The sequence below is a fragment of the Diabrotica undecimpunctata genome, chromosome 8 (genome assembly GCF_040954645.1).
Source record: "Diabrotica undecimpunctata isolate CICGRU chromosome 8, icDiaUnde3, whole genome shotgun sequence".
NCBI classification, from domain to species: domain Eukaryota; kingdom Metazoa; phylum Arthropoda; class Insecta; order Coleoptera; family Chrysomelidae; genus Diabrotica; species Diabrotica undecimpunctata.
In genome coordinates this window covers 72831388-72846543 of record NC_092810.1, presented here as the reverse complement: position 1 = coordinate 72846543, position 15156 = coordinate 72831388, and the positions used below count along the sequence as shown (strand labels likewise).

The window sequence follows — 15156 nt, the reverse complement described above, 5'->3', positions numbered from 1 at the left end:
CTTGGTCACTCCGGGAGTACCATATCCCGTGTTTTACAATTCAAAATACGTATCACACAATACATATTAGTTTAATTTTACTGTTGTATGTTTTAACGTAACAGGTAAGTGTTAACGTAACTTTGAAATACAAAAGAAAAGATTTTGGTATGTTTGTATGTTTGAAAATTTTGTTGAAAACTTACTTTTCTTACCGTAGTTAATTTTAATAATTGCCAAGCTTTTTTTTGAAATAATTAAGGGACGTTTCGAAATATTTTTTTATAGGGCGTAATTTACAAGAAATTTATTACCATTAAAAACTGGATTTTGGAACTCCGGGAGTGACCGTGGTGGAGAAGCATAGCTTTCTTATCGTGTACGCACGTAGCGATTTTAATTTAATTTAATTCAAATCGATTCAATTCTATTTAATTTGATTCAACTCGTTTCAGTTCGATTCCATTCCATATAATTCGATTAAATTCGATTCCATTCGATTCTATTCAATTGCATTTGATTTGATTCCAAACCGATTCCAATCGATTTAAATCAATTAGAATCGACTCGATTGCAATCGATTGAAATCAAATGGAATCTTTGAATCGATTGAAATCAAAGATTCCATTTGATTTCAATCGATTGCAATCGATCCCGTTCGATTTTAATCGATTACAATAGATTTCACCCGATTAGTTTGGATTCGATATTATTTAATTTTATTTAATTTTATTTTTTTATTTTATTTTACTCATTAAGTTTATTAATTATTTACGCATGGAACTGATGAGATGCCTTTTCTGTTGACATCCCAGATATTCCAATTGAAAAATAGCGCCTAGTATTTTTTTAATTTTTTAATGTTTCGTTTTCTGGTGTATGTGGAGAAAATAAATACTAATATATGTTACGAGAGAAATAGTGAAAAGGCGAAAATAACTCTTTTATGTAATTGCCTGGTATGTAACATCTAGACTAAAGACTTAATAGTGCATATATAAACCACAACACAAATATGCCAACAAGAAGAATCGCTAAAGCGAGCTGCATGAAGCCCTGGGAAAAGAAGAGTGAACCTATCGACGAACAAATAAGAGCATATTATTGAGTGATTAACTAGAACAACAGAAACAGATAAAGCAACGAGCATCACAAATGGCTTACCTCCCAAGAAGTAGACGACAAAAACCAATACTGCAATCAACAAAAAATTTTTTAAAGAATGGTTACAAGACAGACCAAACATGAGAACGAGAATTCGAGGAAGTGGAATCATATCTCGGTGAAAACAAATCTTTGCACAAAGTCCAATTCATGGTCCAGAAATAAACATGGAAGACGACCTAACTGCGAAACTTCCGCTGAATTTTTTTTTAATGCAACACCAACAATTGTTGATATGCCCACAGAAATTTTTAACAGATACCTAAACAGAGATAATATACCTGAAAGCTGGAGGGAAGGATGGATTACACCGATACATAAAAAAGGGGATAAGGCAAACTGTAAAAACTACCACTGCATCTCGGTTACACGCACTCTCAGTAGATTTTATGGAGAAGTGTGGAAAACTTTAGTCGAAAACGAATACTTGAGCTGAAACGGCAAGCAGTATTTCCAGCTGGACGATCTTGCATTGACTATATCTACACTTTAACCCAACTAAATGAAAAAAGAATGCCTAGAGATAGACCAACTCATCTATTATTTTGTGAACTTGACGAAAGCTTATGATTCAATACCACTATGTAGACGACAATGGCCAGTACCGCGAAGCTCAGCGATTCTACAACGATCTTCGATCAAAAATAAAGATTAACAACCAGTTCTCCGAGAATTTTAGAGTAAATAAGGGACTAAGGTAAGGCTGCAATAGTTGAACACTCCAATACTCTTCAAAACTACATGAGTGAAGCACTGAAAAAATGGAGGAGATCTTGTTCTGGAATTTGTATACCATTAAATAACGAAACAACCATATATACACTTCATTTCGCGGACGGTCAAGTAGTTATGCAACTTCAATTCATGTCAAAGCGATTAATACAGGAATACGAGGTATGGGGACTAAATGGTAACTCAACAAAAACGAAATACATGTACATAGGAGGAGCTGAAAACGATGAACTAAACTTAGATGATAAAAATTGAATTTCGTCATGTTCCGAATATATCTTTGGGGCAAATATGAAAAGAAATGGACGCACTGAAAAAGAAATCGAAGTACAAATAATACAGGGGAAAAATAGTAGGCGCACTAAACTCACTACTCTGGTCAAAAACTATCTCCTAACAGAAAAAGATACAGCTATATAACAGCATTTTTAAAAGCGTTGTACTTTATGGATGCGAAACCTGGCAACTGTAAGAGAACGGAATAAAAATTCCTTGTTCTGGAAATGGATTTTTAGCGTAGTTCCAAAATGATCCACGTAACAAATGCAAGAATAAGATAAGTCATGGACAGAACAACCGCTTTCATAGAAAAAATACAGTAAAAATAGCGTATTTGGTAAGATAATATCGGATTGACAGCCACTTGAGCGAAAAAAGAGGAAGACCGAAAAAAACATAGTCCAAAAGTAATGTCAGGGAGAGGTATACGACCAGGAGACTGGGTCGATAGACGTGAATGGAGACTGGGAACCCGAAGGCGCAGTACGCTATAAACCGAACATTATAATGTCTAATATTGTCAATGTAATATACATAGCTATAGTTATGATAAATTAAACAAATTCTATAATTGTACTATTCCTATCCTAAACCATGAGAAAAACATTAGAAACATCAATAAAACAAAACTTATATGTTATAAATAATATAAAATCATATAAAATATATAAATATAAATAAAATAATATAAAAAAATAAACTCAACATTCAAAATGTCAAATAATGTCAATGAATAATTTTTCATTGTCAGTGAGCTAATCATATCCACGATGACCAACTTTGATAATGTCTGCTGCAGTTGTAGGCGAAACACCAGAAAGAAGTAATTCGAGACCATGGTTTATAAACCACGAAAACAATATTCCGTAATGTGAATATGTAGAAGATCTTTTTAGATCTATTGTGGTCATCTAATCCTAGATTACATTCTCTAGCCCTAGCCTGACCCTTTTTAAGAGGTCTAATATCTTCGAGACTGAACCTTCCATGTAGTTATTTGCCGGTGGCTTTCCTTCGCATAATGTAAAGAACAGCACATTTGTCAGGCTGTCGTACTAACACAAAATGTGCTCTGCTGTTTTTTCACCTAGGTGACGGAATCTGCATAGTTCATCATCTGCCAATCCCATCAGCTTCAACTGCCTATTCAGCTAGTTTTCAGTAATTATTTTGTTGTTTTTATAAAGTATCTCGTTAGAACTAAATATAAATTGTTAAACAAGCTCATATTTGACGTTTCAGTGTACACATCAGAATTCATTTTCAAAATAAATTTTTTAATCAAATGAACTATTTTGTCATCTTTCGTTGGAAACAGAACTGATTATTTTTTCTTATCTCTGTCTACCTAGACTGACAATGTAGCAGATTATTATAAATTTAGAAGTCTTTATCATATTATGTTCAGCGTTTTCCATTCGTAGTAAAATTTAGGACATGATTTGAAGGTAGTTGGTGCGTTTAGTCTAGTATATGTTTATAGAAATAAGGTCATTTTAAAACATTGATTAGAAATTTGGTATTGTTATGTTTAAATACTCAAAAAGTCATTTTTAGGTACTGGACGCCTCAGCAGTTACTAAAACTGGAAGAATAAAAATATATATTTCGATATTAGAAGAACCGAATTTGAACCATGTTAAATGTATACATGAGAACACTGACAAGAAATACAAACAAGCGCATACTGTTGCGAGTCCTTTAGGTAAGTGAAATGTAATTTTTAATAAAATAATTGTTAATTAAAATTATTGTAGTTATTTTTTTAAATGTATTAATATAATTTGCACTCTACTTACAAATTGACCGAATAGAAATAAACAGAACTAAATTAAAAAATGTATTAAAATCCTTTATAAAAGGTATATAATTAAAAAACCCAATCGGGCTATATCATAAAGACAAAACGTTACTATCATCAAGTCCTCGTAGACACTTTGTCTCAGACCAGCAACGTACGTTGCCATGTTATCAAATCTGCTGGAAACTTTAACATCTTAATACATAAGATCGAATAATGTAAACCTAATTTTAACCTACAACTTTTAACGGGTTTTTACCCAGATATTTAGTGGCTTTAAACAGGTATAGCTAGACACTGATGATGGAATATGGATTCCAATCGTTTTGTCTTTATGATATAGCCATAGCATAGATATGATAAGGATTTTAATAAATTTTTTGTGATACATGGTATACAGCCAGCTACAGGAATTTAGATTTCTTGTGGAGAACTAAATCTTTTTCCATCTTATTTTAGTCAACATTTATTATTTCGTTTATAAACTTAACTACCAACAATCGTTAAAATTTTTATATAGAGAAAGAACATAAAAAAACGGAAAAGATAAAGAGAATTGTTTATATTTATAGGGGCTGATATGTTACAGATATTTGTAAACAAAGTAGAGGTACAGAGCCATCTAGAAAATTATAATTAGAGTTGGATGTGAAATCCTTTATTTATAAAGCATATTGATAGTTTAGTCGCCACCAATTTTTGCTGAATAAAGTTACATTTATGGCTTGACATTGTCAATGTAAAGTTTGGTTTTAAACGTATATTTTCAACAAATATTTTTGAGAAAAGTAACTAAAAATTGTTTTTAACACTCAAAAATTATCTAATAATATTTCCATACAAACGTAAAAGTAAGTAGCGAATAATTGCACAAATATTGTAGTTTTTTTTATTATTTACAAACATTGTCGCAACGACCTCTGAGGTTATTAGCGACATATATGAGATAATTTACTTATAAATATTAAATTTTGTTAATTATATTAATATCCTTAAGGAATTTGACCAATTGTTCAATTGCAATGTAATTGGAATGCAATTTTAGATTCCCTTGCTGAATAATTTATCCAGCTGTTTGTTTCGCTGAACTGTATTAAATTAATAGTTAGTTTTAATTGCCCTACGGATAAAAGTGAAACTTCTGAGTGGTCGAAACGAGTTGAGCTTTTTACGCTGGACGGGTGATTAAGAACGATAAGCAATAATAATTATCAACAAAAACAATAGGTCTGTTATTCAGGTTTCGGTAAAACTATACAAAATTATAAAGGCTGAATTTATTTGCTGTTTTGATATTAATTGTATTTTTGTATTTACAAGTGGTAGAAGTCGAAACTGATTAGGATCGAGAATAATAGCTAAGATTTAACTGTAGAGGTAGGCGCGGCGCTTGTCGAGATTTGTAACCGTTACTTATAATATTTATATTTATAAATACTTTAATTATTGGAATAAGAAGAAAAATGGCGGATGGTAAGGTTGATGAAGATGGTAAAAGAAAAAGCAAAGAGGAGATAGATATATTTAGCAGGAGCAGAAAAGTGAGCCGAACGCCAGACAGGTCGAAACCAACAACGAATGAAACCAGCAGCCAGAACGAAATGATGGAACTAATGAGACAAATAGCAAGCGATAATAAAAAGAAAAATAATGACCTGGAAGAGATAAAAAATACAATGGGTAATATGATTGAGGAACTAAAAGAAATTAGGAAGGAAAATAGTGAATACAAATTGCAAATGAAAGAAATAATAAGAGAAAATGAAAATTTAAAGAAAGAAATGACAACGATGAAACAAAAAATAGATAAAATAGAAATAGCATTGGAAGCATGTCAGAAAGAAAAGAAGAAAAATAACCTAATTATGAGAGGCTTACCAATAGACACAATAGAAGCCGAGCAACTGGAGAAATTCATAGAAACAAAAATGGGAGTAAAATCAGAAATAAATAGGGTACAGAAGATAAATGAAACAATGTGTGTTATCGAATGTAAAAAATTCGAAGATAAAATGAAAATACTGAAAGCCAAGGGTAAACTAATAAACTATAAGCAACATAGAGTATATATAGAATGTGATCTAACATTAAAAGAGATAGAGATACAAAGAAATCTTAGGAAGATAGCAGCAGATGAAAAGACTAATGGGAAAAGGACAAAAATTGGATATGGTTTCATAGTTATTGAAGGCATTAAGTGGAAATGGAATCAAAAAACAAGCCAGATAGAAAAAATAACATACAATACAGAACCAACTAGTTCAAAAAACTAGCTGAAGAAAACACAATAACGGACCGAGAAACAAAACAGGCACAGAACAGGGACATGAGCAGATCTAAAGATAATAACACAAACGGGAGTAAAAACAAATTGAAGTACAACTTAAACACAGAAAAGAACAAAACAATTTGGAAAATGGCATCATGGAATGTGAGAGGTATAAATGGGAAGGAAATAGAACTGGGGGAAGAAATTAGAGATAAGAACATTGAAATAGTAGCTATAACAGAGACAAAGAAAAAAGGAAAAGGATCAATAATATTAGAAAACGGAATGTTACTAATATACAGTGGAGTGGAAGAAACGAAGAGAGCTCAGGCAGGAGTAGCGTGCATGATAAAGAAGGGAAGTATCAACAAAATAAAAAATTGGATATATTACAACGAACGTATACTAAGAGTAGACATAGATATGGATACAGAGGAAACCAATACAAACCTAATCATGTGTTATGGACCAGATGAAGACGCAACAAAAAACGAAAAGAATGAATTCTGGGACAAATTACAAGAAGTGATAAATGATTGTACAGAGAAAATTGTGATCACAGGAGACATGAACAGTAGAGTGGGGAAAGAAACAGAAAAATGGAACAATGTCATCGGACCTTATGGGGAGGACAAACTAAACAAAAATGGACAATTACTACTCGAATTCTGTCTAGACAATAACCTGGTGATTATGAACACACACTTCCAACATAAAAGGATACACAAGATCACAAGAGAAGTCAAATCAAGAGACGAACAATCAATTATAGACTATACTATAGTGCAAAAAACAGAGAAGAACTGGATAAGAGACGTAAGGGTAAAAAGGAGTTATGAAATTGGTAGTGACCACTATCTACTAGAAACCACATTCAAAAGCAAAAGAAAAGAAATAAAAAGAAATGAGAACATAAACAGAAAACACAAAGAAATAATAAAAATTTATAAACTAAGGGAAGAAACAACAAGAATAAGATACTCAGAAGGACTAGAGAAAGAGATGGATAATGAACATGAAATAACAGAAACAATAGAAGAAGAATGGGGAAAATTTAAAAATGCGATGATAAAAACAGCTAAATCAATATGTGGAACCACAAGAAATAACAACAGAGGGAAACGAACATCTTGGTGGAACGATGAAGTGAAAAGAGAAATAAAAGAAAAGAAGAAATTATGGAAAGAATACATCCAAGACAAAACACAACAAAAATATGAAAATTATAAGAGACAAAGAACAAAAGTTAAAGAGATAGTTAAGAAAGAGAAAAAGAAAAGTTGGGAAAAATTCGGGGAAAAAATGGAAGAAAACAGCACAGAAAACGTAAAATTATTTTACAGAACACTGAAAAACCTAAGAAGCAACAAAGAAACGAAACTGAAACAAATAATGAACAAGGAAGGAACAATAATAAACGACGATAAGACAATAATGGAAAGATGGAGGGAACATTTTCAGCTGATACTGAATGGAAATCAAGCGAATACAATGGAGAAGGAAAGCCACAACAGGAGAGTATCCATGAGAAACACGGAAAATCCAGAAACTATAGAAAAAGAAGAACTGGAAGAAGCAATAAGAAAGATAAAGATTGGAAAAGCAGCAGGAAGCGATGAAGTAGCACCAGAAATGATGAAATATATAGGAGTAAAAGCAAAAGAAAAATTGTTATACATATATAACCTAATATGGAAGAGAAAAGTAATACCCAGAGAATGGACAAATGCAGTAATTATACCTATATACAAGAAAGGAAACACAAGAGACTGTAGGAACTATAGAGGTATATCACTACTATGTGTAGCAGCAAAAGTATACGAAACCATAATAGAAAGGAAAATTAGAAAAGAAATAGAACATAAATTAGAGGATGTACAAAGTGGATTCAGGAAAGGACACAACACACAAGACCATATATTCACCATGCAACAAGTAATAGAAAAAGCCTTAAAGAAAAATAAAGAAATACATCTGAGCTTTATAGACATGGAAAAAGCATTCGACTCAGTCAAAAGAAAAGATATATGGGAAAGTCTAAAGAAGAAACAAGTAAGTGATGAACTGATAGAAGCAACAAAGAGTATATACATGAAAACAACAAATACAGTAAGAATGTTAAATATACAGTCAGAACCATTCGAAACAACCCAAGGAGTTAGACAAGGGGGAAGCCTCAGCCCAGTACTATTCATAAATGTAATAGATGAGATAGTGAAAGAATGTAAGAAAACATTCAAGAAATACTGCATCGGTTGGAACAGAATGCAAACGATAAATGCTGAGATGTGTATATTTGCAGACGACATAGTATTAATTGCGGAAACTGCAGAAAAACTGAAATACAACTTAGAGAAATGGAACCTAGAAGCAAGCAAATACAACTTAAACGTAAACAAAGAAAAGACTCAAATAATGAAAATATCAAGGAAACAAGGGACGGAAGATCAAATAGAAGTAATGATAGACCAACAAAAAATAATACAGACAAATTCATACAAATACTCAGGAACAGTAATCAACAACAAAGGAGACATCGAGGATGATCTTAACAACAGAATGGAAAACACAGGAAAACTATTCCAAGCACTAAATAGAGGATTCCTTAATAACAAAGAAATATCAACAAAGACCAAGATGACAATATACAAAACAATATATAGACCTACAGTGACATATGGAGCAGAAAATTGGATATTAAACAAAAGACATCAGAGCAGAATTCAGGCAGCAGAGATGAAATACCTCAGAAGAACGATAGGAGTAAAAAGAACTGATAGAATCAGAAATGAAGAAATAAGAGAAAGACTCAAAATCAAACCGATACTCGAGTCAATCAAAGAGAAAAAATTGGCATGGTTCGGACATCTAACCCGGATGGACAATAATAGACAAGTTAAAAGAGTGTGGGACGCCAAACCAATAGGGAAGAACAGAAGAGGAAGACCCATTAAAGAATGGAACAGTGACATCTCGCAGATACTGCAGAGTAAGGGTAAGACTTGGCAGGAAGCAACACAGATGGCATCCAATAGGAAGGAATGGAGAAAGTTCGTTAAGAGCTAGGACACCTCAGAAGACTGTCAAATATTGTAATGTAATGAATTGTATTTTAAACGGCCCAACACCGAAAGGTACAAATGGGTCTACTGATTAAGTAAAGTAAAGTAAAAGTAAAGTTTGTTTCGCAAGTTTTAGGAAACACAGAGGGCATGTGGAATGCAATTTTAGATTCCCTTGCCGAGTAATTTATCCAGCTATTTGTTTCGCAAGTTTTAGTAAACACAGTGGTAAAAATTTGAATTCGGTTTCGCTAGGTAGAAATCGTTTGATTTCTCTTTTTGTTTTTAGATGGCGTAGTTACGTCCATATATAGTTATTTTGATAACTATTGTCTAGGACGGGAGAGATTTTTGTTTTGGTTCAGAGCAGTGGCTATACCGTTCTGACGAGACCTAAAGAGGTCGAAATACGTATAAGCGGTTGTCGCTGCCCTGTATCAAAACAAAAATCTAATACCGTCATTATGTTTTATTACTTACTTCGTTTGGAGTACCAGAAACCGAGTTCACTACGAATTTTGACCAGGATGAACGGCATGTGGAATGCAATTTTAGATTCCCTTGCCGAGTAATTTATCCAGCTGTTTGTTTCGCAAGTTTTAGGAAACACAGTGGTAAAAATTTGAATTCGGTTTTACTAGGTAGAAATCGTTTGATTTCTCTTTTTGTTTAGAGTTTCATTTATATCAGTGCTGTCAAAACTGGTGTCTAGTGATTCTATGCTTATTTTTATGGCCTCAGTGTATTTATTCCAATTATCGTTTTTCAGGTTCCATTTTTGGACTGGTTGGTACTCAAGAGGTAATGTTATCAGAAAATACTTTTATTGGGTAATGGTCGCTCCCATATAAAAAGGGTAGAGGATCTCAGTTAAGTGCGATTGAAAGAGTTAAGTCACAAATCGATAGATCGATTACCGATGTCCTACCATTAGGTACATTAAATCTGGTTGGTCGTCCATCATTGAGAATGTTTTTAAGTTTTCTGTTGTTAACAAGTCTTCGATTAGTCTGCCTTTGGTATTAAAATTTATTGAACCCCACATTTGGTTGTGACTATTGAAACCTCCTAACATTAGCCTGGGCATAGGTATTTGTGAGATAAGTGTTTTTAAGTCGGTTAAGAAGAGGACTGCCTTTATGGGAACATAAATAAAGCATACATTAGTGCATTGGGAAGCTTTAACTGAGACGGCTACAGCTTTGATGCCTGTTCTAAGAGGAATCGTTTGTTATTCAAGGGTGTTATTAACATAAATAACCACTCCACCACTTGCCTTTTCCTTATTGTAAGAGGAATTGTTTGTGCTCCAAGGGTGTTATTAACATAAAATAACCACTCCGCCGCTTGCTTTTTCCTGGTTGTTTCTATTTTTATAAAAAGTGGAAAAATTATTAAATGTATGGCAATGTTGATCTTTGAAATTTGTTTCTTGGAGACAAATGATAGCAGGTGAAAGATCCATATCTTCCATTATATTGTAATAAATTGAATGTTTATTTTGTTTTGAATTCAGTGTTAAGCTGCTGGGATTACTCACTCGTTTTGTTGGTTTCTTTTTTAACTTTGTACATTGTACATTTCAATTTTAGTGGACACTCGGATGTACAATGAATGGACTTTGGATAAGTAAACTTAAATGGACTTATAAATGCTTGAGTGTCTGAGGTTTATTTATTTGTAATACTGATAACATCTTTAGCTCCTTGAATGTTTTCAAATAAATCAACTGTTTCTTCGAAGGTTAATATTTGTTTTTCGGAATCAAAAAATTCTTTAATTTATTGCGTTAGGGTTTTTAAAAGCATTGTCGATCTTTTTGTCTTTATTCTTTTTTGTTTCTGGGTTGCTTTGAAAATACATTGTCACTATCTAATGTCTCAATGGAAGATGTTATTGCTTCAGATACGTTTTCAGTTCGTTTAGAGGATGAGTTTGATGTATTTTTCTCGTTGGATATGCTAAATTCTTGTGGTGCCGGACAACCTTAATTTTCATTAAGAGAGCTAGAATTATTGTGTAGACTGGAAGATGAAGACTGTTTAGTAATGCTTGTGTGGGATGATGTGGTTGGTAGATATATTTGTTTTGGATAGTACTGATATTGCATTAAGTGTAGTCGATGTGTCGTGCGTTGTTAAGTGGGTTGCAGATGATGTTTTTGAAGGTGACATTGAGGTATTTGATATATTTGTGGAGGTACTCTTTGTGGAAAGTGTCAAAGCAATCGTTGCTGCTGAAGATACTGTATTAGATTCATTTCTGTTTAAAAATGTAGTTGTTGTGACAGCATCTTAGTTATCTACAGTTTTTGAGGAAATACTGGAAATGTGGCCATGTTGTCTCCAATGGAAACATACATTGTCTAGTATTAAAAAATTCAATTGTTAATGTTGTCATACGTTATAACAATGGAATCGGGAATTGTTGTTTGAATGTGTGGATATGTAAATATGTCGTCGGAAACTAAGTACATGTTTGTATTCCGGATTGGTGGTTCCTATTCGCAAAAATGGCATTGATGAAGTTAGTTTCAGCCCTAAAGATAAAAGTTCTTTCTCTGTTATCTTATGCTGGATAGTAGGAGATATATTGAAGAGTCTTTCACTTGGAGTAATTAGTCTACGGGCTTGAATTTATATATTGTTTACAGCGATGAAACATCCAGTGTTAAAAAAAAATTCATCTGCAACTTGTTTGCTTGGGAAATAAATACAGATACGATTATTGGTGATTCTTTATGAAAAAAGAATATGTTTTGGACTAACTAGAATGCTTATCGCTAACAAGTATTCTTCTAATTTGACATTATTTAGAGAATTAAAAACTACTGCTTGTAGTTTGGATGGATAGATTGGTTTTTGTTGTTTACTGGCTGCAGCTGAGTAAGATAAATGTAGTTGTGAAGTAGATTCAGATAATTCATCGTTATTCTCAGTAACATCAAATTCTGGTTGTTGCTAAATGCCTGGTATAATTTATGTACTGTGTTTCTAAGATACTGTAATCACGGATTACTTTATTAATAATAAAATATGTACCCACATATTTCTTCGATGCACAATGAACTAACACTATAACGCTGTATGATAGTGCAGTGTAAGAATTTTGCGATTGTTATTTCTCTGTAAATTTCATAATTTGTCAGGATCGATCAAAATAACGTCTATGTTAGGATGCCGGACTCCTTGAATAAATAGTGTTCAATATTATTGACAAATTCTATACGATTTTTCGTTCGTCTGACAGCACTTGATTACACATTTTCAAGTAAAGAGTAGTCTATAATGTACACTTGAAAATTGTCAATATTATAGACCATTTTTTAAAGACGAGCTTACTTGTATAAAATATTACTATAGGTTTATTATTAAGTCAACCCGAGATTATTAAATCAAGATAAGGAATTTGAAAATGGGTATTATTAACGATGATACGACACTGAAGTCCCGTCTCCAACTAGACATTAATATTTAAATCATGCAATAGCAGATCATGATCTGGGTTTGTCATCATCTGGGTTTTAGATATATTTATTTTTAATCCCCTTCTATTGAGGAAAGGTAGAGCTGATTTAAACTGCAAAACTCGGCTAAACTTTTCTTCGTTTACGTTTATGCCCTTATCGGTCAGTTTTGCCCTTTTACAGACATATTCCAAAAGCGTAGTGGACAGTTTCGGTGACATGGTGTCCCCCTGACGTACTCCACGTTGTATTGGGAACCTCTGAGTTTGACGATCACCCACTCTAACGCTAGCTGTTGCGTTTCGGTACATGTGTTTTGTTTTATCGGTGCACCAAAACACAGGAACAGTGTTTTCTCTGTTATTTACCTACCAAATGTCTCGAAATTTGGACATGTTATTCGAAATTATGTTGCCTTCAAAGTGATGGTCTTACTTTTTAAATTTTTTTGAAACTTCTGTTGAAAAATTGGATTATACTAACGTTCTATTATAAACAAACTTTTTACGCCCATCACTTGAAAGAGTTTTTTTTTCTGTAATCGTTGATTTTTTTTTTTTTTTTCACCTTTCTGTGTCCAGTAATAATCGAGAAAAGCGTGTTCCAACTTTAAAGAAAATTGCTAAAAAATACTGAAATCTAATAGTGAAACGTGTTACTCATCATTGGCGCTTAGTTTCATCGTTAACGTACGGTCAGTTAGTTTGCTTGAATCAGAATCCATTTTCGGTTATTCATTCTTGTATTTTCTTCATCAACTTGCTTAGTATCTACAGTTTACATTATTCTTAGTTATTTTTAAAACATTGAAATACTTTAGTTTACGGGTATGTTTAAGTAATATATTATTAGTTTAGTGGTATAACTTATAAGTTCTTTAGTTTACTCGTATTTTTAACTATTACAGTAGTTTAGTGATATAAGTTATAAGTGACAAGATAAGAAATTACTTTCTTCTTCAGAATAAAATACAAAACAGGGTGTTTTAAAATATGACAGAAAATTATCCACGATTTGTGTTTTATTCATCAATTGGATACTTTTATTATGTAACTGCAACCTATAAATATATTAAAATAATGTATATTCCATTCAAAGAACTTTTTCCTCACAGTGCGTCGCCTCGAAATACTTGCCAGATAAATACATTTACTATTATGATGGTTTGGCAGGTACCAATTTTTTATAGATAAATAAAAATATTTTTTGTTTAATTTTTACTAGGCTAATATCAGTTTTCTCTAACAAATAAATAACTTCTTGAGATCATTTTCAAGCTATGACTGCGAAATTGTTTATTTGTTTGTGACAACAAATTGTTTTTTTTTTTGATAATAATATTTTTATGTTATTTTAAATTTATTATAAATAAACACCATGATGTTTTTTGCAGTCACGTTTCACAAATTTTTATTCAATACTATATTTAGCTAAGACATATAAATTAAAAATGTGATCATTCTTTTTAAAACATTATCTACGATAATCCATCTAAAAAGGTATTCCCGACAAAACTAATTTGAATGGAGAATAATGCATCAAGGCTATAAAAACTCTATAGTTTCATAATTTAATCTCGATCCTCAATAATTTGCCCCTGTTCATTTCTTAATTTGTGGATGTTCTTCCAATGGACATACTCCGTCGTACTTTCAAGCTTTTGCTTTCTTCTATTACTCTAATTATTTCTATCGTATTGTATCGTCTCAGATCCTTTCTGACTTAATTTTAAATTTTCTTATTAAAGATTCTTAGTTAATTTGTGTTATAATTTTGATTTTCTCTAAGTGTTCCTCTTTGCTTTAGAAGATGTTTCGTGCTATGGCTTAACTTTTTGTTTTCAGCACGAGGACAGTATTTCTTTTCAGCTTCTTTCAATGTTTGAATATTACATCCTGAACTATATTTTTCCTTTTTGCTATTACGAAATGAATCTCATTTGTTGTTCTTTGGTTCGGACTCTTCCATGTTCACTTACGCTGAGGTTTCTTTCTCAAGAATGAGTTCATCAAAAAGAAATTCTCCTTGCGAGAAGTCAACAAATGCAAAGTTTCCCATAGGGGATTCCCAATTGTTTTTTAAAGTTTGTATAGCTACTCTGATATCTTCATAAAATTCATCAACTTCCTCATCTGAGTGGCTCGTAGTCGGTGAGTTAACCTGTAAAGTATAATTTTAAGTTTTATCTTGAATTCAATTGAATAATAAGATAAATGACTCTGGTACATACACTTTTTATTGTAGTTACGTTTGGTATCCTTTTTTTATGGATAAAAAAACACAACTCCTCCGACAGATGACTCTTCGTTGCCTCTTAAATGGAACATATTTCCAGACTTAAGTATTATTTGCTCTTAACAAGAGCCAAAAGAGGCTTATAGGAAATACTAAAGATATTTCACTC

General features: G+C 32.3%; 1 protein-coding gene across 3 annotated transcripts in view; it reads left to right on the top strand.

Moving 5' to 3' along the window:
- pcm (5'-3' exoribonuclease pacman) overlaps positions 1-15156 on the top strand; it is a 160287-nt gene that overhangs the window by 60120 nt on the left and 85011 nt on the right. For all 3 annotated transcript variants that reach the window (XM_072540490.1, XM_072540489.1, XM_072540488.1), the window contains exon 11: positions 3712-3859. In XM_072540490.1, the coding sequence (XP_072396591.1) occupies positions 3712-3859 (148 nt within the window). The remainder of the gene's footprint in view (positions 1-3711; positions 3860-15156) is intronic.